This window comes from Melanotaenia boesemani, chromosome 4 (assembly GCF_017639745.1).
Source record: "Melanotaenia boesemani isolate fMelBoe1 chromosome 4, fMelBoe1.pri, whole genome shotgun sequence".
NCBI classification, from domain to species: Eukaryota; Metazoa; Chordata; class Actinopteri; order Atheriniformes; family Melanotaeniidae; genus Melanotaenia; species Melanotaenia boesemani.
Window position 1 is genome coordinate 16470388 of NC_055685.1, and position 23527 is coordinate 16493914.

General features: G+C 38.2%; 2 protein-coding genes across 4 annotated transcripts in view; one reads left to right on the forward strand and one right to left on the reverse strand.

Annotated features, from left to right (window-relative positions):
* Window positions 1-11251, reverse strand: part of tbck (TBC1 domain containing kinase) — a 49052-nt gene extending 37801 nt beyond the window's left edge. Inside the window, exons 1-20 of one of the 3 annotated variants that reach the window (XM_041983575.1) lie at window positions 11121-11251; window positions 9401-9600; window positions 9199-9268; window positions 8762-8876; window positions 7544-7617; window positions 6757-6898; window positions 6576-6636; window positions 6430-6491; window positions 5569-5630; window positions 5183-5331; window positions 4584-4722; window positions 4399-4498; window positions 3170-3219; window positions 2916-3045; window positions 2605-2703; window positions 2459-2521; window positions 2247-2373; window positions 2002-2052; window positions 1817-1900; window positions 872-957 (exon numbers count right to left, since the gene is read on the reverse strand). In XM_041983575.1, coding sequence (XP_041839509.1) covers window positions 872-957; window positions 1817-1900; window positions 2002-2052; window positions 2247-2373; window positions 2459-2521; window positions 2605-2703; window positions 2916-3045; window positions 3170-3219; window positions 4399-4498; window positions 4584-4722; window positions 5183-5331; window positions 5569-5630; window positions 6430-6491; window positions 6576-6636; window positions 6757-6898; window positions 7544-7617; window positions 8762-8876; window positions 9199-9268; window positions 9401-9593 — 1857 coding nt within the window. In that variant the 5' untranslated portion in view covers window positions 9594-9600; window positions 11121-11251. Of the gene's footprint in view, window positions 1-871; window positions 958-1816; window positions 1901-2001; window positions 2053-2246; window positions 2374-2458; window positions 2522-2604; window positions 2704-2915; window positions 3046-3169; window positions 3220-4398; window positions 4499-4583; window positions 4723-5182; window positions 5332-5568; window positions 5631-6429; window positions 6492-6575; window positions 6637-6756; window positions 6899-7543; window positions 7618-8761; window positions 8877-9198; window positions 9269-9400; window positions 9612-11120 lie in introns of all 3 variants that reach the window. The other 2 variants (XM_041983577.1, XM_041983574.1) reach the window with 2 other exon arrangements.
* A 108-nt stretch (window positions 11252-11359) lies between these two features.
* On the forward strand, window positions 11360-21964 carry aimp1a (aminoacyl tRNA synthetase complex interacting multifunctional protein 1a). Its single transcript, XM_041983875.1, has 7 exons — window positions 11360-11631; window positions 14313-14443; window positions 14815-14928; window positions 16396-16563; window positions 18194-18399; window positions 19922-20090; window positions 21663-21964. Coding segments are annotated over exons 1-7 (957 nt in total). The 5' UTR covers window positions 11360-11629; the 3' UTR covers window positions 21830-21964.
* The last annotated feature ends 1563 nt before the right edge of the window (window positions 21965-23527 follow it).

The window sequence follows — 23527 nt, forward strand, 5'->3', positions numbered from 1 at the left end:
CTCTAAAGTTCACAAAAAGAATTAATGTCTGTAATGTCTAATTACTGGAATTGAAAGAAACATTAAAGCTGTATCAACAAAGACTTCCAGTATGATCCTGAGCAAACAATGAAAACATGCACGCAGAGTCTCGTTTGAAGGGCAAGTCAAAGCCAGTAGCAATGTGCATGCATAAAGTTTCAAGACATCAAACTGTAGCCTGAACAGCAAACTGCAGGAGCAAAAAACTGAAAAAAGAAAATCTGTTCAGGATAAGGCTTCATTCAGTGAAGAAGAAGAAAAAAAAAAGAGAACACGCTCTTCCTTTCAATTCTGACGTCAATTCTGAGGAAGAAGCTCAGAGCCGTGCATTCTCTGTGAAAAAGACCACACATTTTATTGGTTGATGTCACAGAGGCCACTCCATAAACGAGGCACATTTATCAGCACACCAACTCAAACTCTGGTGAGGCAGTGCGGACTGTAACCTTGTCATTGAGCAGAGCTGTAAGAAGGAAAGTGAAGGGCATGAGGAGGTGGCACAAAGTAAGAGAAATAAGGTAAGCCGGGCAGATCATTAAGTGTGCCTGGCAGACATTAGCCGCCGTATAAATTATCCTCCATGAACAATGAGGAGAACTTGACCCTGACCACAAATTCAGGAAAGGAGGCTATGGAACAAAAAGTGTCACTGACAATGAAAAGTTACACACAGCCGCCTATGAATGGTCATTTTCTTTGCCCTTGGCTAGAGGCCAAATACTAAGAATAATTTCCAGTCATCTTTGAATTCACATTGAAGAGCCTCCAATAAATGATAAAGGTTGGAATCCGAGTGTGTCCTGCACGGCTGCTTATTGTCATGGGCCTGGCAGGACACTTGTTAACTTACATCTGGGATGAAGCCAATCTCATTTAGATGGTTGCTTAGCTCTGGATCATGAAAGGCAATCATTTGGGAGAAAACAGTCAAATACTCTGAAACAAAAGCAAAAAAAGAGCAGAAGGTCAGAGCTAAATCTATGACACAGCCTGTGCACTAACCCTAAGAGACCAAATAAGGCTAACAGAATACAAAATATATACATAAATATACCCAAAAAATAACAACATATAGAGAAACTTCACAAATGCACAGTGGTTTAATAGTTCCTTTTTATCATAAAAATAAATAATGCAAGCTTTTTTGCTAAGCCTATATGTTGCACTGTGACTGCAGATCGACTGTGAAACCTCAAACTATTGTCTATAAATGGTGAATGAAACTCCGTCAACAAGTCAACTAAATAGCTGTGACCACACAGATGAACATTAGTTACATCTCGGGCATCTAGCCATGGAAAGATATGATAATAGTTAAATTCCCTGCAGAGTTGGAGGAGATGTACAGTGCAGCTGTTTATCAGTCACATAAGAATTGGTTGTGACATTTCTCTGCAGGCATTTGCAGTTTCATTTGTTTCCCTATCTCTAAGTGATGTGGCTCAGCTGCAAACTCCATTAACACAGGCTGAAATTAGTTTTCACAGCTCAGGAGCAACATGGAGCCAAAATTTAATCAACATTGAGCTGACGGCCTGATGCGCCATGCCATCCAATGATAATTTGTTTTTTAACTTAACTGAAGTTTCTTACCACGTTTAACACTTATCACTCAACTTGCTGTGGCAACTGAGCTTTAAAAAAAAACAAAAAAAAAACAAAAGGAACAAAAATCTGGATGCAGTGTCAAGTATATTGTTAACACGAGAAAGTGAAAAGAAATTGCTTTTGAGATTAGAGCCCTATCCAGATATTTTCCAGTTAGACAACAAATGCATATCGGTGGACAACTCACCTTGGATGACATGAGAGTTGTCCTTTAAGAAAAAGTTGTACAAGTACTTGGGAATGAAGGCAGACATGCAGGCATATGCCAAGGCTGTGAGAGGTAAGAAATGAAATGAAAGAAAGGAGAAAGAATAAAAAGCTTCAGCCATCACAGTGGTGCACTATTTGAGAAGTTTTAATTAAAATCTTTACCTTCGTTGTTGAAGTTCAAATATAGAAACGGGGCACAAAGTGAATCCAAACCTGAAATAGAAACCAAATCAAATCACATTATTTAACGTGACCTCTTATTGATGGACCTGAGGATGAGGAAGGCAAATTCTAAAACATGACATGACCACCATCTAGTGTTCTCTTATATATGTTACAGTTATAAAGCTGCAAATTGAAGGCAAAAAAAGGACAGTAACATGAAAAAGAGGCAATGGGTGACTGACCCTGCCAATAGACCAGGTCAGGGTGGGAGACCACCCAGGCTTTTAACACACGCCTGAACTTGATGTGGCCCTGAGGAGATGAGAGCAGCTCGTCATACTGGTGGCAGCGTGGGATGTCCACCTCAATCTGTGCACAAAAACATCCGCAACTTCTCAATAAGGCAAAATCCAATTTAGACGTTTAAATGATGCAGTATGTCACAGTCATCTACCTGTCTGTCGGTTGGTATAGGAGTGTCTTTGTCTATGCTCTCATACTTAGCTTGAATATCACCCTGCACAGATACAGGACAGGTGAGCTCATTGAGACAGTTAAAGTTGTACTTTTTATTTTATTTTTTTATTATCTTTTTGGTACCTCAATGCCTAACAGTGCAGCCCACGCCAGTCCTCGAACAAGAGGAGGAATATCCACTCTGGCTTCTTTCCACACAAGGTTCTTCTTGTAAGGGTAGGCCTGAAAAAAAAAAAAAAAAACATCAAACTGATAATATATTGCCAAAGTCCATTCTGACAATATCATCATTATAATATCATTACTAACAACGTGTCGCTGGCCTCTGACACTTGTGGACATTTCTCCTGGGAAATCTAAATCTGAATGTTCGATTCCTTGTGTGCGCTCTAAGTCTGTGTGCATATACACGCAAATTTGTATGCAGTCCTGACCTTGAGCAGCCTGTCAAAGAGGATGATGCGGATGAGCTGGTACTCTGTGTCTCTCTCACGAATGATGAGCGGCAGCGTGACGGTGGCCGACAGCTCATTGCTGCTATTGGACTGCGGCAAACTCGACTGTCTGGAGGAAGAAGAGGAAAAAGGAGTGTGACATTACTCAAGTTTAAATAAATGACGGGGGGATGTGAAAAATAATGACACAGACAAAGAGTTGACAGCAATAAGTTTATGATGGAGAGGCTTACTCATCTTCCAGTAGAGGGTAATAGGCTTCTCCAGCTACATCCTTCAGTCTCTGAAAAATGAATAAATAAATAAAAATAAAAAAATAAACAAAACTTCTTACTCTGAAACTTAACTTTCTAAGCTGTAGTTGCTATTTTGAGACTGAGACAGGCAGCAACACAGCAAAAAATTCAGACTCTTTATACATGAATGCATCACTTGTAAATCAATTATGTAAAGCTCTTTACATCACGTTTGTATGAAAAGTGCTTTATCAATAAAGTTTGATTTGATTTAACTTAAAAACACACAAAAATGGGAAAGCTATTTGCTTTTATATCAGAACAACTGGTAATAATAATAATAATAATAATAATAATTATTATAATAATAATAATATTTTTTATTTGTATTGCACTTTATAAAACAGGGAATCTCAATGTGCTACAGAAAACAGGAATAAAAAGAGTCTATAAAATGCTATTTAGCAGAAGGCTTTTTTAAAAAGGAAGGTTTTCAAGTTTCGCTTAAAAACATCTGAAGACTGTGGGCCTCTCAGGTGGTCTGGTAGGATGTTCCAGTCTTGGAGCAGCAGCTGAAAAGGCCTGATCGCCCATGCTGTGGAGCTTAGCTCTGGGAACTTGGAGGGTGTTTGTGGTTGTAGAACGGAGGGTGCGTGAGGAGGTGTGAGGGGTCCTGTAGGTAAGAAGGGGGCATGTCCATGAATGCACTGGTGGGTGAGGGGGGAGCCAGTGAAGAGTTTTCAGGATGGGGGTGATATGGTCTTGCTTGCGCACCCTCATCAGGATGCTGGCAGCGCTGTTCTGGATGTATTGCAGTCTCTGAATGCTCTTGCCAGGGATCCTGATGAGGAGTGCATTACAGTAATCTAGCCTGGAGGAGACAAAGGCGTGGACGAGCTTCTCTGCATCTGCCTTGCAGCAGAATGGAAGAGAGACTTGTGCTAGAGAGGAACCTTGCAGTGTGGGAACAGAAGAGGCCATAAAACACAACAATAAACATGTCCTTGTCCCAGCTGTTGTTAGAAATGTCCAACATGCTCTAAGCTTCAAATTCAAAGTGAGTGGATCTTTAAGAATCAGCATATATGTCAGTTTCAGTATTCAACATGTAGTTTTTTTGTTTTGTTTTATTCATCTGAATCAGCAAATCATTGTTCTGTTTTATGAGGCTTTATGACTTTTTGTGGAAACAGGATTTTAACAGTATGGTACAAAAATGGTCTTACATTTTTGAGTTGGCAAAGAGACAGCGTCACTGTGGTGTCATCGAGCAAGAAACTGCGATCCCTGCCCTGGCCAAATGACTCCCCATCCTCCAAGACAAAACTATACAGAAAACAAGTAAACAGGTGAAGCTGTGGACGACACCAGGGGCAGAATTCTTGTGTGTTTGTGTATTGGTATTTTATACTTAGGCAGAGTGCAGATTGGAGGTTTGGACTGGATGATTCCCTTGTTGGTAAGCTCCTTCTCAAGGTCTCCCCCAGCCAGACACCACAAATGGTACACCTCATCTATACCCCGCTCCGACAAGTAGGTTTCATCGTCATCTAAAAGCCGCCACAAAAAGAAATGGTAAATATTTTGTCACAGGCATGTATGACAGAACAGAATATATTAGAAAATGCCCATCTATTAGCTAGCTAAGTAAAAGATTCACAGAAAAATCAAGACATAACTTTCTTTGGTATTAACAGTGCTTTACTGAACTTTTAGATACATACAATAAAAATGTTACTGAAAATCACTGACAGTTTGCATGGCGTGGGAAGTTTTAGTAACATTCTGCTTTGCTCTGATACTTCTATCAGTATGCTGTTGTTTTAGATATCAAGAGGAACAATTAATCAAAGATACTATAACATAATCAGTTCAGCTTTAAGAAAATGTCTTCTTGAGGGTTTTAATAAAAGTGTGCATGGTTGTATTTATGTACATGGTTGTAGTGTTTGCAGTTTAGCAGCTGTCAGCGTAAGTTTGCATTTTGATTTGTGTGTAGCTGGAGGGGACCTTTGCAAAGGTCACTGATGTCATCTGGGAGCTCCAGATGCGCACAGCGCAGGGAGGAGCTAAACAAGCTGACAGGCTTCTGGAAAGGTGCATACCGACACGAAATTCCATTAAACACAGGGTCTCGCAGCAGCTCTGCAGGGGTTGGCCTGGGCAGATTCATAAACAAAAAATAAATAAATAAATAAAAGAAATAAGAGTCATAACAATGAAAAATCCACAAGCGCACAGCTTACTGTTGAGTTGAAGGTTAAATTATAAAACTTGTTTATCTATAAACTTGTAAATCATTTAACTTGGTAATCTTTGTGTACCCTGAAAGGCTCTCTCATTTGTAAGAAAATGCTCTGAAACACGACGTGACAATCAACAGAAACTGTATTTACCTTTTAGATGCATGAAAGGTCAAGCATTTCCTTAATAAGTCAAGAACATTCTCCGGCAGCTCCTATAAATGTGAAAAAAAAAATTGTTTTTGCACAGTAAACTCAGCCTGGAAAGTTCTCTTTCTGAATCTGCTAAGCCAAAAAAAAAACCTCCGTAAGGTTTTGCATAATTAGACGTTTGTAATTGAAAACTTTTAAAAGATCATGCTGCTCCAATTCTTCAAGATAAGGATGGACCTGAAGGATTTATGGATCAGGAACTTTTATATAATGTGTTGAGAAATGTTCAGTGTGTGTGTGTGTGTGTGTGTGTGTACATTAACTAACTGACATCTGAAATCATTGCAAGTTCATAATCATATCCACACTAATTTATACATTTTTAAAAAATCCACAAGTACCTACCAAATTTTTATGCTTAATTTCCGTAAACCTTTTACCATGTCATCATACATTTTAACTGTACAGAGTTTTCTGCAGCAGCGTTCTGTGAGATGCACTTCAATTCTGGTCCAACACGGTGGTAAAGTTAGCAATAAAGCTAAAATTTATCCTCATCATCATGCAAAAAGGCATTGAAATACTTGAAAACATCTAGAAACACTGTTGTTTAATAGTTTGATATAAAAATCCAACAAATTCTGCAAAACATAACAGTTTATAAAACACAAATTGGGAGAAATAAGCAGAGCCATCACCAAATTTCCATTTTTGATAAAAGTCCTGTACAATCCTATAATAAATATATCAGACCATTGCAAACCTTGAATATATTTAGTCAATAATAATATGGCTAATTTTACAGAAAAGCCAAAGAATTAAAGTGATTTTAAGACTAAGGTTATGTATGTGGTGGTTTACCTTAATAATGTCCAAACATCCATGTTCCTCAGCAAGGACAGTGACAATGTCATCCATGCAGCCTGCCAATGAGACAGGGTCACAGCTTAATCCCTACTGAGCTCAATAGCATATTGAGAACTGAAAATCTCCCCCTTTTTACTCACCCAAGGTTAAAATGAATTTCATTTTCTCACTTATATCAATTTTCTGCAGGAGTCGTCTCCCCTAAAAGTAATTCACATAATTAAATTTTCATTGCATTTTAGGTAAAAACCCCATCAGTTTTGATAAAGTCCTCAATGACTGTCATTTCTATAAATAAAGAGGTTTATGAATGTTTCTTACTGCACATAATTCAAAGAGCAAAACTCCAAGCGACCAGACATCAGTCTTTGGTCCTGAGGGCAGAGGAGCTTCATCATGTGAAGGATCAGTGGGATGGAAGCAGCCCTGGGCAATCGCCTCTGGAGCGAGGTATGATGGGTAGCTGAGGTCAACAGGATAAAGTAGAAGTATATATCACCTCGTCAGCATGTAAATAACACTTCTACTGATACCCTGCATTTGCTAATTAAACTGAAATGGTTAAACAGCTCAGGTGCATCATCGGTTTTTGTTTCATTTACTAGATTAGCTGGAGTTTTGTTATATTTAGTCGCTTCTGCATCATGTTTAATATATTAAGATTTGTTGACAGCTATGATTTAAGATGAAAGACATGTAATTATTCTATGCAAAGTGGTGGCACGTTTAGCATTTCTGTGATTAAAAAATGTCGAAACAGCTGTTTCTCAGTAACGTCTACAGAGCTGCTTGACAGTAACAGTTATTGCTTTCCATGCCAGATGTTTTTATTAAATGTTATGGGTATGTACCATTCTTTTTCTTAATCTGCAAAAGGATATTACCCAGACATGCTTGACAGGACACAAAAGCTTTTGGATGCGGATAAAAGCACGATGAATTGTTACAGTTCCTAAAGCAGGAAACTATTCAATACCCTGAGTCCCGTCTCTGTGAAGGATGCATCAGTCTGCAATATTTATGGGTTTTTTCTGTCAAGTTTTTAAAAGTGAACTATTTGACCTTTGACAGACAGTTAACTGTGATGAATGAGAAGAAAATGACAAACCCAATGGGAAAATCAACATCAGCCCCACGATCGGTCATGTGATAAAGGCCAAACTTTGCCAGCTTGACATTCCCCTGCAAAAATCCAAAAACAAAATCCATGTCAAAGTGACAGCTTTGCATTTAGATAAGAATCTTTTTTCCTTTTGCAACTTCGTCCAAAAACATTTGGATGCTGTATAAAATGATGAAAACTGAATGTAGAATTTAATGATTTCCTAAGAAGTCCAGTATTTTACTGAAAATAAGAACAGACGAAATAACAAACTGGATAATCTTATTAGTTTTAAAATAAACATGCACATTTTGATACCAGCAACATGTTTCAAAAGAGGTATTGTGTTGCATTCCCTCTTTTTTTAAAGGTTGGAATTAATTGAAAACAATTGATGTAGTTCTCAAAATAAAATGTTTTCCTGGATTTAAGTTATAAGTGGCCGCCAACTCACTGCTTTGTTTGGAGCCATAAAAGCCTGAAAATATGCCAGAATGATCTGTCATCAAAGGCCAAGCTCAGTGTTTTATTATCCAGCCTTATCATCTTTATCTAAAGTATGATCTTTACTCATAACTTCAAATCACGCTGCGTTTGCTGTACCTTAGAAGTACAGAACTCTTTCACTTTGCTGTTTACAGGAAAGTCTCATCAGCAGCTTTATAGGTCATCTGATATGGACAGACAAAAATAAAAACACAGGCTAATAATGCTCTACCGGCGCTCTGTCTAATGTTTCATATCCGCACTAGTAAATCTGACTTCTTGTTGCCATTTTCTTTTATTCAGCAGATGACAGGTCTGGACTGCAGGCAGGCCACTTTAGCATTCCAACCCTTTTACATGGAGACAAGCAGTTGCAGTGTGTGCAGCATTTGGATTGATGATGACACATCCAATCTGTCTTTTTAATCTACACCATCAGTGGTGGCTCTCTGTAACGTCAGGTCACGTACACCAACAAAAAACAATGCAAAAATCTGTTTGTTTTTTTTTTAACCATGTGCTAAAAAAGCCAGATGTCTCCGTTCATCTTGAGCTCAGAGAAAGGAGTCTCTATGATAGGGAAATAAATATTTTAATTAAGCATTTGTGAATGAGGCAACTAACTCTGTGTATTCTCTTTATTTGTTTTACACAGCAACATTTCAGTAAACCGGGACGTAATAACTCCAAATTCTAATAACAGATGCTTAAACAGATCAATCTGAGAGAAAAAAATACCTTGCAGTCCATGAGCACATTGTGTGGGTTGAGGGCTCTGTGCACCAAACCATGTTTGTTCATAAACTCCAGACCTTCAAGAACTTCATAGGCTATTTGCAGCACCTTGTCTGGGCTAACACAAACAGAGATTTCAGTGAACCATGTGCTGACGGTGTCGGACTAAACATGCAGATGGACTCATCACTGTTATCAAAAACTATTAAAATTATTAGTGAGACCTTTTACCATTCAAATCCACTACCAGCAGATGGCAAGGTTAATACATACTATAGTGTTTATTGTGCTCTGCATATGAAGCACAGTATTCTTATTAGCATTAAAATGTTTAAAGGTAAAAACAGAAATTAAAGTGAAATGAGAAAATAACATTGTCACATACTGTAGGTTGTGGGTATATCAACCTTAATGCTAAAGGGTTATGATGATAATTTTACCTGACTGTTTGTCCTTGTTTGAAACCACTTAAACTGCTTGCATAGTGCTCAGCAACAACAGTCAGTCGTTCTATAGAGCAGCAAGAAGAAATAATTAAGATATGCAACTGCAGGAATTTTTTTTTTTTTTTTTTTTTTGTGAATAGTTTAACTCTGAGGATAAAATAATGCAGTGTATAATAGAGTATAACAACAGTCATACCATGCTTTCCTCTGGAAATGTCCACATACTGGCAGAGTCTGGGGTGCGTGATGGTCTTAAGGATCTGGAAACGTCCAAGGATTTTGATGGAATTGGGGGTGAGAGGGAGGCCATTGCTTCCACAGACATCATGTGGGAGAGCTGAGGCAAAAAAGGTGAAGGCTCCCAGCTGGGCATCTTTTAGGGGCCTCATTATGTAACTGGCTTAAAACAAAGTGACATTGGTGAGAGTGTATTTTATGAACAAATTGTGAAAACATTGAGAAAAGCGACATTTTATCAATCAAACTATTTACCTTTATTTATACATATTAAAACATATTAAACATAATAACAACAAATATAATTAAACATGAGTTGTTTTAAACAGATAGGTTTTAAGCCTAGTATTAAAATCAGAGAGGCTGTAAGCATTTCACATCCAGACTGGCAGCTGGTTCCACAGAAGACAAGCCCAAAAACTAAAAGCTCTGCCTTTTATTACCAGGAAATTCTAGGAACCACAAGTAAGCCTGCAGTCTACAAGCAAAGAGCTTCTATGATGTTATAGGGAACCTATAACTTCATAATCTAAGATGAAGCATTAATTGTGGTAAGGAGGATTTTTAATTCTATTATATACTTCATTAGGAACCCACGTAGAGAGGCAAAAACTGGGAAAATGGGATTTCTGCTGGAGGTATCAATGAGTACTCCAGCTGCAGTGTTGCAGCCCATCAGAAAGATCTTAAAGGGAATTATTTAGATACCCAGCTAAGAGGGCAGTAGTCCAGACTAGATTAGATAAATGCATGGACTGCTTTTTCAGCACACTTTGAGAAAGCATACTCTTGAATTTGGGAATATTACATAAATCAAGGACCACCACTTTAGAATCATGTTTTATATGTGAACTAATAAATAAATAAATCTGGTCAAAATCTACTCCAAGGTTCCTCAAAGTAGAACGGGATGCCTGATTAATGCCATCAAAGGTAACCAAATGGTTTCAAAGTGAATCTCAGAGCTTTCTAGGACTAAAAAGAATAACTTCTGTTTTGTCCAAGTTCAAAAGTTGAAGGTTACAGTTCATCCATGTTTTTAGTTGCATGAGGTTGCATGGATTTATTTGATCAAGAACACAGGTGCTGATAAGGGGTAAACATCTTTAACAGTCTCGTTGGGGTGGAAATGAACAGACAAGCTGATGATTTAGAGGGCCAATTTTATGACATGAAGTCGGGCAAATTACGAGGTACGGGAAGTAAACAATCAAAATTTTAGTTAAAATAAAGCCTTCCCCAAATGTCTCAAGTTGCAAAATCAAACACTGAAGCTGTATGAACTATGGGACAGAAAAACAATATCAGAAGAACACCAAATTTACTGAAAAGTAAATTACTAGTGGGCGTTGAAGGAAAACATTGTTGAAAAGCACTGTGACACCTGAAAAGAAACCCGAGGCGATTATTATTTTTCCTCTGTTGATATTGACAAATACGTGTTTCTAGTTGTATGCGAAGCTTGATAATCAGCGTGGTATTATTAAACTTAACCATGACAAATACCATCATTAGCGCAAGTATGAAACCAACCATACTGTTATTATAACAAATTTATAGCTGAAAATGCAATATAATAAAGATGCATTTACATCTCTCTGCTGGAGGCAAGTTAAAAACAGATGCCATGTAAACAGATGTAATAGTTGATGAGAAGTCAATAATGCAATCAGCATTACCTTAAAAAATGAGTCTTCTTGTCCCTAATAGGAATGCTACATGCTCGTATCGACACAATAAACGTGAACTGATTTGAATGAAAATGTTTTTAGATCAATTCTTTTCCTGCTTTTGCGGGGTGAACGTGATCAATGACGTCATTTTTGTGCGACAGAGCAGTGAACGGTCTTATTTAGATCAATTACACCTTGTAAACCATTGAAAAAAATATTTTCAAATTAGTCATGTTGTTTTAAATTGGAGTTCTTTTTTTTCCAAAAGTATTTTTTAAAGTTTATAAATTATAATCAGGCAATTGCCATTTACCCTTGAGCTTTATGTTTGATCTGTAGAAAATATAGCTGGCAAAGCTAAACGAACATTTCTTTTCCGCATGGTTCACAGATCTATAAACTGGGTCCTGAATGACAGGCTGTAGCTAGCCGGTGGGTGCCTGTAAGCTAGCTGATCTGAAGACGACAGCACCTGTTTGGACTCTCACTAAAACGTGCTGGGGTCACAGTTTTTCATGTAAGTATAAAAAAGTTTACGTTACGTCTTAATGGTTATTTTAACTATTGTTGTTTTGTAGGTAGTTAGCGAAGCCCCATAACCGGTGAAGAAAGCTTTACAGGAGTGCTAGCCACCCTTAAGTAAAGATTTTTCATTGAGTTTATGAAAGTAACCCGAGAAGAGCGATGCATCTGACGCAATGTTGTCTAATGCTGAGCACTGATTTGAGCTAGCCCCATGCTGTCAGTTCTACTGTGAATAACTGCATAATAATGTTTTATTACTGTAGCATGGCAATTGCACCATTATTGCGGTATCATGTGCGGCTAAGTCTTTATTTAAACTGCATTATTCCCTGTGCAGTACAGTTTGTAAAATGAGTTGACAGCAATTATTTGCATTGGCTATGATTTGATAAGTATTTCTTCTATAATGTGTTGTAGTTGACTAAACTGGGACTTGCTAAATTGACTATTTCCTGTCATTGAAAGGTTTACACACAGAGAAAAAAAAAATCAATCAAGCAAAAGCCCACATAGCAACAGCAGTTTTCTGGCTCCACGAAAATGAGGTAGCTTTGCGTAGCAGATAACACTAAATCTTAGTAGCTGCTCTAGCTTGATTCAGTGATGTCAAAATAGGCCTGGAGTCACATCAACTATCCCCTTACATCTGCAATGTAGTTTTTCATGTTTGGCTCTTTACAAAATTAACCTACTTTTTTGTCTGTTTAAATAATAAATAAAAATGGGTCTGTAAATTCTGGCATCAAGAGGAGATGCTTTTGTTTGGAGAACCAAGTACAGGTGACAAGTTAGATATTATAATTTGACAAAATGCCATAATAGCTCTTGTTAATTAGGGCTATATAAATTAATTGACTGAAATGAACTGATGTCTCTAGAATTTAAATATGGTGTAGAGCTGCATAGTGCATGACTATGTCAGGATTTCATTCTTATGGGATGGTATGGTATGGTAGGGTAGGGTAGGGGATGGGATGGGGTGGTATTGTATGGTATGGTAAGGCACTGCAGCTATAATCACATTGTAGGACCTGAATATTTCTGCTCTGCAATGCTGACAGATCAGCTGTGTTGCATATTGTAGCTAACTTCATTAATAGAATCAAAAAGAAGAATAGAATCAAAATTCTAAAACAACCATTTGTTTTAGAATTTTGAAGTATTTTTTCCCCTTTTATATCACAATAAGAGAAAGTTTGAGGAAGACCATTAGATGTGTTCTGGCTAAAATGTAAACATCTCATTGGAATTAAAACCTGTAGAGCTCTCTGATGCCTTCAGGTGGTGCTGGTACACTGTACTCTTCTCTTAGATTAATTTCCAATGAAGTGTTTGGCTGGTTGAGAAATATTCTCCATGTATATTTCTGCTGTAGTGATTCAATCATTAAAGGAGGAATTATTGTGTAAAATCTGTTGGCTAACTTGTATATGTGATTCGAACCACTTGTACAGCTTACGATGCTATCTTTATTTTAATTTAAATTGTTGACATAAATGAATCAGTGTTGTTAACTTGCTAAATTCCCATAGAAAAAAATCTGACATTATAATCCTGAGCAGTAATGGAAATAAAATAGGCAGGCTCAATGTTGGTGAAAGGCCATGCACCGTTTAATTTGTCAAAATATTCTATTATTTCCATCTAAAACCCAGCTCTGCAGTGCATTCATGCTGCAAGCATAACTCAGTTTCATGATCAATTTTTAGAGGATGATTTGATCGGGCTTTTTGTAGACAGGTCTTGTTATTACTCCACCACTGGTACCGTTTAAATCAATTCCATTTACTCCCAAAAAAACAAAATAAAAAAAAAAGCAGTTCTTTGATCCTTAATTTTATCAACTCCAGCTCTTTCGTGTTTCTAATTTCCTGACTCCCCAACATTTTGTTTTTCATCTTCGGCCAGCTGTTGTATTCCAGCGCCTCCCAAATGTGTGTAGGAAGTTTTCTTCTTTGTGCCTCAGCCTCGTAAAAATCCTTCTTCTCCTCTTTTCTTTAAGAAGTAATTTCTTGAGTTCAATATCTTAAAGGGGCATTACACCAAAGTCAATCCGGTGTCCAGCTGAGGATAAAGTATTCACTTACTACTGTAAAAGACAGATATAATTCAACACTTTCTGTGGGATCTGTCAGCAGTACACTGTTCCTGAAACTTTCATATTTGCCTGAAATAATTATATCTCATGTCGGTTCCAATTTTTCTAAATATTTACAGGTGTCCTCCTCCCTCCATTTAATGGGCAGTGGTAGAATTTGGCACAGCATTCAGTGATCATGTGTTTCACCTAACACCACAATGTCCAGGATGCCATGTAGTCCTGCACGCTAGACCTGTAACACATACCACCGCTGGGGAAATTATAGTGTTCTGTTTTTGTTGAGACTATGTGAGACCAGTTGACTGAACTCTGTGGTCATTTTGGAGGCTGTAATTTGTGGTGGCGTTATACTGGAATGCAAACCTTGTAACTCAAATATATTTTTGTAAATGTTGAGCTTTCTAGTTAAAAGGATCATCTGTTTTAACACTATTGCGATTTCACAAGGTCCTTTATTGCAAGGAATAGGGTGATCTCACTTACATTACAATTTCACTCACTTTATACTCATAACATTCAAAACGCAGGCAGCAGACCGAACAGATGTAATGTTTTTATATGTTTTCTTTCAGGTTTTTAGCTCGCTCATTGGTCAAGATGTCAAGTCACAATCCCTTGTTAAGGCTGGAGCAGCGTGCAGCTGAGGCTGACCAAATCATCGAGTACCTCAAACACCAAGTTCAGCTGCTAAAGGAGAAAGCCAGTAAGACACGTGCACAGAAACAATCATGCTAACTTTTGGTATCTTCATTTTAATAAATTTCTATGTAAAAAAAAGTCTTTGGTTGTTTGGAGTTCAGTTGGGGAAAAAAAAGGTAAAAAATTCAGACGATGGTTGGGAACAAATGGGATTTTCTCATTTCTTAAATGAAAGCTACATGCTATTTTCTACCATTTTTAAGTTCCTTGCAAACTTTCTGCAGTTTTTAATTTAGTAACCAGCTTGTTTTTGTTTTTTTTTTTGTTTTTAAAGTTAACTTCTTATGCCACCTGCAACTGTGCTAGTAGCGTTTCTTACGGGAGTTAAGAATGTTTGGCCGTGTGGTTTGGTAACAAACCTTTTCCATGTTACAGATGCTCAGGCCTGCGTACGAGAGGAGAAGAAACTGATGATGGAGAACGCCAAACTAAAGAATGACATCGACGAGCTGAAAAAACAGCTGCTGGAGAAAGAAAAGCACAGAGGCGGTATGTTTAGCTTTATTCCCCCTAAAACCTCCATTGCAGATTGTTAAAGAGCTTGGAAATATTTGTGGGAGCATTTAATTAAATTTTTTGCTCATTAGAGCCTTCGTGTGGTTTATCTTGTTAGTACTACCATCATGTCTATTTTCACCGTTGCCCATCGCAACCAGCTCTTCTCACCTTTAGTTAAATCAACCTTAGGGCTTCAGCATTCCCTTACAGGCTGAGCAGGACAACGTGAGTGCCACTTTTTGTACCTCTAAAATATACTGGCATTCAAGAATAAACAGCTCAGATCATTTTATGACATATGGGAATAAAAAGGAGCTGGAAGAAATAATTTATCTCTGATTTATCTCTGATAAAACTGCTATGCTGTAGGAATGTGTTCCAGTACACTTGTGACAAAGTTTTTCCATTTCATAATTGTGATGTTTATTTTTGAGCTGTCGTTTCAGTTGCTTTAAGGTGGCTTAAAATAGCTGAATCCAGACATGGATAAATATGGGCAAGTTTCTGCTGATTTGTTAAAGATTAAAAAGCAGACTATTTGCTATGTCTATGCTGCCTTTGAGCGATTAAAATGAATTGCTCTACAGCCAAGAGGAAAAAATGGTGACAACTGAAGATGATTATCAGATCTGCAGTTAGAAATAATGGTTGTTTCGTCAGATTATGTTGTGTTGAAGAGCACAGTTCCAGTCCAGTGTTTATAATTCTGTAACATGTAATTCGGAGTCAGATTTTAATGAATCCTCTTGATGTTATTTCCCAGTGTTTCTAGATACGCAGATATGTGCAGCACCCAACTCGTCAGGAGAAACTCAATTTCTTGTGTTCTTGGAGCCATTTTGTTTGCATTAAATGTAATCTCAAAGTGTAAATGTAAAGAGAGAAAAAAGCTTAAGAGGGAACTTAATGGGAATGTTGAGTTTTAAGAGGTTATTGCCTGCAATTTTAAGGTAAACTGGAAAGGTCCTGATCTCATGTCTCAACATAGAATTAAGGTAATTAAAAGCATTATGGCGACAGTGGTGTGCCTACAGACCGATGTTTGTCAGACACAGGCACTAGATTTTGTGGGAATTCAAACATCAGGCGCCTGAAATGAGGGGTTATTTTTCTCTAAAGGCTTATTGTTCCCTGCTTTATGGTCCCATTTCCTCCTTTCCATCAACTTGGGACACTGTGTCATTTTCCCATCAAACCTGTTTGCAACAGGGGAACAGTCCTCCCACTGGGTGTGTAAATAAAGCTGCCCCTGTATCATTTTGTTGTGTGATGTTGAAGAAGTTCACCTACTGTATGTGTGTGAAGAGGGAAAACAAAGATGTAGTTTTTGTGTATTTGGAATGTCATTTTTCTCCCTGTTTTGCAATGATGCTATTGTCAGGCCTTTTTTACAGCATTGCTGATTTAAGTATGTCATAGTGCATCATTAAGCTTTTTCTTTATTTGTTCTTTCTGTAGTACGAGACATTGACATGCCATCAGGTGGTGCCAATGCTGAAATCTGTTCCAAACCCACCCCTCCCAAACCTTCTGGTCCAAACCCCCCTGCTACTACTGCTGCTGCTGCTGCTGTCCAGAGCCCCCCTCCCAAAGATGAGGGTAAAAAGAAGAAGCAAGAGAAAAAAGGTGCGTGGTAGAAAAGAAAAAAAGAAAAAAAAAAAAGAGTGTGCTGTCCATAAAACTGATATCAGAGTTGAAATCATGCTTTTAAAGACCTTTCATAGTGGAATACATACTATATTCTTGATATCATACAACCCCAGCAGGTATCTAATTGTACTTTTTGCAGTAGTCTGCTCCCTCAATATAAACAAAAAAGTAATTTAATGTGTAACCGATAAGCCCTGAATTTACAAGGTGTACATTAATGCACCATGAAGTCTCATGTTTTTTTCCCCCTGCAAAGAGAAAAAAAAGTGCTGTGAAATCAGGAAGCGCACCTGAAGTGCACGTCGAAGCCCCGTGTTCTGATAGGCAGCAGTTTTCAAAGCGATGACACATAATGAGTGTTTCAATCTTTTATATTTTCATGTGGAAATGGCACAGTTGTACATCTGAAGTGAGGAGGGTGTGATGAGATGAAAGCTTCTACCCTGCAGGATGTTTGTGTGCAGCACGGGATAAAACGAGACTAGTGCTGTGCAGGTGCGTCTGTTTTTGAGTATATCAGAATTGGTGCGTGTAAGCTGCGTGGTGATCAGTGTTTTAATGTGTCACCACATGCAATTAACCGTAATGGGAAAGACTGCATTGACTGTGATGAACTGCAGGGCTATCTAAGTCTTTCTCTCTGAACCTGAACAGGTAATCTGGCTTCTGTCCTCACTGGGGTGCTGAAACCTGGCACACACTGATTCAAACTACTCTGTTGTACCAGGTTATCCTACTGTCAACTTTAGACAATTAATCAAGAGTCACAGTTAAAAATTTTAAATATTTTAGTTTATTCTCCAATTTTTTAATTGAGAAATGTTTAAATAAATAAGGCTTTATGACCAACCATCACCAACTTAATCCATTTAGTGAATTGTGTAATATTTTAAGCATGTATGTAATTCTTTTCCCCATTATACATTGAAAATATTATTGATTTGTGACTAATTTATCACAAAGAACAAGAAAATCCATTACATATAACTTAAATCACTTAATCGGTTTTATTGATATACCATTTAAAGCTAATTAATAGGCTTGTTGAGCTCATACAGGCAGCAGTCAGTTCTGGATGTGTTTGTAAGGTTGTCATTTAGAAAGCGGTTCTGACAGATTAATTGGAGTATCTGGCAGTTCTCACATTCAGACAACTAATGACAGAGCCATCTGCCTTCCATTTCATATTCACACCATGTAATAAAATTAAGGACAATGGGTTGAATTCATACTTTTCTGGGCAAGTACAGACTCAGGTAAAGGATGAAAACTGCACCTGTTTTTATTCTATAATCACATCAAACACATGCTAACCGTGAGGTTAGTTATTGACAGGCTTTGCTTTTAGTCATGGGACAAAATTAAATTAGATGCCCTCACTTATTTCAACTCTGCTGTAGTATTTGTGATATTCATTGGGGAGATGCCAGTTTATTTAATAATATTAGCATGCTCAACAATATCAGCATGAAACCTGTCACAGATGTGTCTCTTGGGGAAACTTTTCCTCAACTTTCATTCCAGTGAACTTGACAAATTACAAACATTTCATGGTGACGTGTATTTGCACACAAAAGTAAGACCTTTCCTCTTTGGATGGCAATAGGAGAGAAAGTGGAGAAGAAGCAGGCAGCGCCCAGCCAGGAGGAAGCCAAGGTGGACGTGTCCCGTCTGGACTTGCGTGTTGGTCGTATAATCACAGCCGAGAAGCATCCGGATGCTGACAGCCTCTATGTGGAGCAGGTCGATGTGGGAGAGGCTGCTCCCAGGACGGTTGTCAGCGGACTAGTCAAGCACATACCGGTGGACCAGGTACACATAACAGAGGTTCAGACGGGGATTTTTGTTAACAGGTTAAATGAGTACCTCAGAAGTCTGAGTCTGGTCACTCTTTCAGCCAGCACTGATAGATTTGCCGGGCTTTATAAATAGCTTAGAAAACTTTGAAAGTTGAAGTCAGGAGAAGTGGAGTCGTGAGGAGGTAATGATGGCAGACTGCAGCCAGCAGCACAAGGAGACATTATACTCAGGCCATGGTTGAGGGGTGTTAACTGTGTATTTGTGACCTCACTAAAAGCTGGGTGCACTCCTCCATGAATTGAGTGCTTTGGTACTTTCACAGTATTTATATAGCAAAAACATTTCTTCTGCTTTGGGACCCACAGTATGTTGTGGCTTTCTGTGTTAAAGGCTTGACAGTAAGTCATGCACACTTAATTCCAGTTTAAAGTCCTTGTCGGTGTCAGTACCAGTAACTCACAGTCAATAAATCTACAGTCAAATAGCTGCTTGACTTTCTGTTTAACTGTTTTAGATATACAACCTATTCAACTGTCAAGCAACAAGGAGTAAAATATGAGGTGATAAAACATTGGTTTTTTGTTTGTACTGTTGAGTATGGATAAATAATGAGTACATTTAAAAAAAAAAATTATACAAGTCTTGGACTAGATGATGAATGAATGATTTTTTGGACATGCTTGCACTGTGCAAGTGAAATATTGCTCAAATTGACAAAACCACTTGCCAAAACTGTCCTCGGATGAAAAATGAAAGCTAAGACCAACAGGTTGTGAAATCTGCTTGAGTAATTTTTAATTTAGGTAGCAATTTCTTAAAAGATGCAAGGAGAGATATTATTATTTTGTAATATCTGGTATACATCAACTCATGGAATGCTGATTTTTTTTTTCTTCTTCTTCTTTTTTCTCAACTTTTGAATAAAAAAGAAAAGAAAAACTCTGTTCTTTGAAATGTTGGTAAGCCACAGAGGGTTCTGGGCCCAAAAGGCAAATGTTTTCCTGTTTGCTTCACTTGGTTTTTTAAAAGAAAACATATACTCATGAATACAGTTGCTGTACATTGTTAGGTTGGATTCTGCTTCATTGTCTCTGGATTATGAAAGTCTCTATAATTTATTTCTTTTGTTAATCATATGCTTGAACTTGACGTGGAGGGGACAACGTGAGATACATGCCAAACAGACGATCTCTGCACACACTAGGAAGCACCAATCCAACATGTAGCATTCCTCCTGTTAAGAGGAGATGACCATTTAAATCTTTTACTGTGTTTCAGGTGACTTTACACATATTACATGTCTTGATTCTGACACTTGTATAGTAATTTCACATGTCTCAGCTTTCTCTTGAGACCAAGATTATACAGACAGCTGTTGTAGTTAAAGTTATACTTTATTTATTTCAGGTATATCATTTTGGACAGGAGGCAGAAAAAATTAGCCTTGTTGAAGAGGTTAATAAGTTGCTTTCTTCTCTGTTAAGGATTTAGGAGCATCTAAACAATGTGCCCACCTTTTGTATCTCCCATGCAGATGCAAAACCGCATGGCAGTCCTACTTTGTAACCTTAAGCCAGCCAAGATGAGAGGCGTGGTTTCTCAGGCTATGGTCATGTGCGCAAGCTCGCCGGACAAAGTTGAAATCCTTGATCCTCCAAGTGGAACATCACCAGGGGACAGAATTACTTTTCAGGGCTTCCCAGGTAAGCTGTAACATCGTCACCATCTTTAACTTGTCAGAAACTTTTTAATCATTGGGATTTCTAGCCCAAATGAACTCTTGGAAACTTCCTTCAACATCACATTACTGTCAGTGACTATCTTGACTAATTAGTGCCTGAGAATATTTTCTTCTGTTGTGCCCACAAAATGCCTCATGTCTTTGAGAGATGAAGGGCACCATTGAACCTTTTCACTTCCAGAAACAACACCAGCAGTTTGAACATTCATGTTTCTGAAGACACAGATCATGACAGGTTTTCAGGTACATCTCAAAGCTCTCACCAGAGGGCTCCTCGGTTCGTTTGCTGGTGGCTAAATGGACTGTGACTGCAGATTTAGCTAGCTAATCAGCGCTCATTGCTAGGAATGTAACTTAATCTTGTTGAAGGTTGATGGAAAATTAAATGTCCCAGTTGTCCTGTTGGGGGGGCATGTTCACTTTACTTCCTGTCTATTTAGACATGAACCAGTCCGATTAAATGCCTCTGTCCTTTCCCATGAGGTATGGCAGTAGCCATACTGGGAGTTCCTGTAACAGCAGTGAAGAGGATGATATAAGGTGAAACTATGGTCTAAGTACCCACAGCTCTGCTGCAACAGCAAAGCCTTCATCCTTCTATGCAGCTGTTTAAGTCCAGAGGCGTTTATTTTTTATTTCTTGCCATTTTTTAAAAATACTGCTTTAAAATTTGAAAACAAAGGGGTGAAGTTGTTTTTTGTTTAAATGTGTTTCATTAATTTAACAATAAATTAAAACTGAGGGTCCTTAAAACATAAGAAAAAAAGGTGGGCGACACCAATTCTTGTAATCTTTTTCCGCAAACATTGCTATTGTGAGTGCATAACTGTAATCACTTGCATGTCCCCCGCCTCATGGGGGTCCAGACATCTGCTTGAGCTTATAGTGGTACACAAGTTGTTCATTGAAACCTCTTTCACACTTCTGATCTTAAGTGATTGTTGCCTCTCTTCTCTTGTAAACCAGCAGAAATCACAGCCTTGGGAAATGAAACACATTGGCGTCCTTTTACACGGAGATGGTTGTGATTAACAGAAATACATGACAACAGACAAAAACCAGCCAGTACAAGCTATGAAATTTCACAAATACGACATCATGAACAGAGCAGTCATGAAATAAGAACCTTACCTAATTGTGTTCCCTTGACATATGTTCAGATTTTGAGAAATTCCTTTTTGATGTTTTGAATTATGACTAAAGAACAAACGGCTGTTTTTAAAAGGCTGACGTTCTGATAAAACACATTTCATGTGGAGAACATAAAATTTTAATTGACTCAAGTGTTGGTCATTTTCTCACACTTTGAATCAGCCTTAGGTTCTTAGAATTATTTTCTAATTATATTGACTATTAAAAATCAATGAAGGGGAAACATGTTTTCTAATCTGTCTTCCATGAGTTACTGCACAAGTTTATTAAAACTGCCACAGAAAGGAAAAACAGAACTGCCCTCTGGTTAAACGTAGCACATAATAACAGAATTAACGTGGAGTGAAGTTTCAGGCACATCTAACTTTCCTCTTAATTTCAGGTGAACCAGATAAGGAGCTGAACCCCAAAAAGAAAGTGTGGGAGCAGGTTCAACCAGACCTGCGCACAGACGACCAGTGTGTTGCAACCTACAAGGGTGCTGCCTTTGAAGTCGCCGGCAAAGGAGTGTGCAAAGCCCAAACTATGAGCAACAGTGGAATTAAATGAAATTGCAGAGCTGCTTAAAATAGCTGTGTTTACTTGGCAATTGTCTCCTCTGATGACCATGATGCTGTTGAGCTAGAGGATGGTGATGAATGGATGTAAATGCTTAAAAGATGTTCAATAAAGGGTTTGAAATTATCTTTACTTTCTGATTGTGTCCCAAGAATCTGTCAGCTGACTGTCACCTCTAAACTAGGACCAGTCATAGTCTATGAAGTGTAATCAAGACAGCTGGGTTGTGCTTTAATTCTCTGATTTAGTTTCTTCTCCTGAGGCACATTAGCTTGATTGTGCTTTGATTTTGGAGTTGTAACTGAAGGACATAACGAACTTTGTTCAAACAGCCCAACAAAAACATATCAAGTTCTCTAGCTCTTTCCAAAGATTATTTAGCTGGGTCTGAGTCCAAGCCCTCAAATCTCCAGGCACACTGTCTTTATCTCAGTCCTTGTGTAGCGATCCTTTATTTTAGCTTACTCTGGTAAAGAAAGCATTTTCTGAAAGCAGAAAGCTATGCAGTGGAACGATAAATAAGGGTAATCGATACTGTCAAAACTCATGTCACAGAACATCACACTAAATTCATCCTGAAAAGTTTGTGTTCCAGTTCAAAACCACATTTTTCTAGGATTGCATTTGTATTACAGTGGGTGAGTGTATGGTGAGACAAAAAAAAGGTTAATAAGAATAACAGTCAATCTTTTGTGAAATATTCAGTGTTTTCATGACCTTTGACAAGTGAATAATCATTTTACTGCACAAAACAGATGTACTTATGTTTTATAATGGTGAAAGACAGCTGACTGGAAAAAAATGTGCTGGTGGTTTACAAATATACCATGCAAGATATTTTTATGAATTCAGGCCACTAAGACCAAGGCTCAAAAAATAGCAAGACTCATGTTTACAGAATCATTTAAGGATAAAACGATGGGTATGAGCAAATAGTAAAAAATGGAGAAAGGCATACGTGCAAGAAAACGACTGCAATGAGAATCCAACTACACTTACTTGAAGCTGTGATGCTTGTAGCACTGAAACTTCAAATATTTGAGAAATATTCCACAAATAGCATTTGAGATAATTTATCTTTACACAGCGGCCGTATCATAATAAGCTTTCATATAAAATGGAGCTTAATCATGCAGCTTGTTGGCTTAGAAGAGGACAGAAGGTACAAATGATCTGTCAACACCCACTCTCATGTTCTGTTATTTAAACACAAATCCCAGTTAGTTCAACTTGATCAAAACTATCAAGCATTGCTTTGAAATTTGTGAACACAAGGAATTGTGGGAAGGATTTATGTCCTTTCTTTTGCTTCAGTGTGAAACAATAAAGGAATCATTGGAGCTCTTCCCCCCAATATCTTAATAAAAAAAGAATAATCTCTTAGTAAATAAACCCACTGGACAACTCAGTAACTGTGTCAGGATGCAGAGCATGAGGAATAAGGAGTGATCAGTGATGAAGAGTGGTGAGTGAGATCATGCAAATGCGACCACTCCTCTACAGAGGTCAGCGGCAGACCAGGACAGCCCAGAGACCTGGGCCCTCAGCAGCAGCCCCTGAGCACTAACCCAAGCTACCCCACCACGAAGACGACTCCAGCCCCACCCAAAGGGCGGCAGAGGAGAGCCCCAGCTAGAGCCCAGTGGGCCAAGATCGGCAGCTGCCGGCCCCGCCAGGGACCGGCCACCC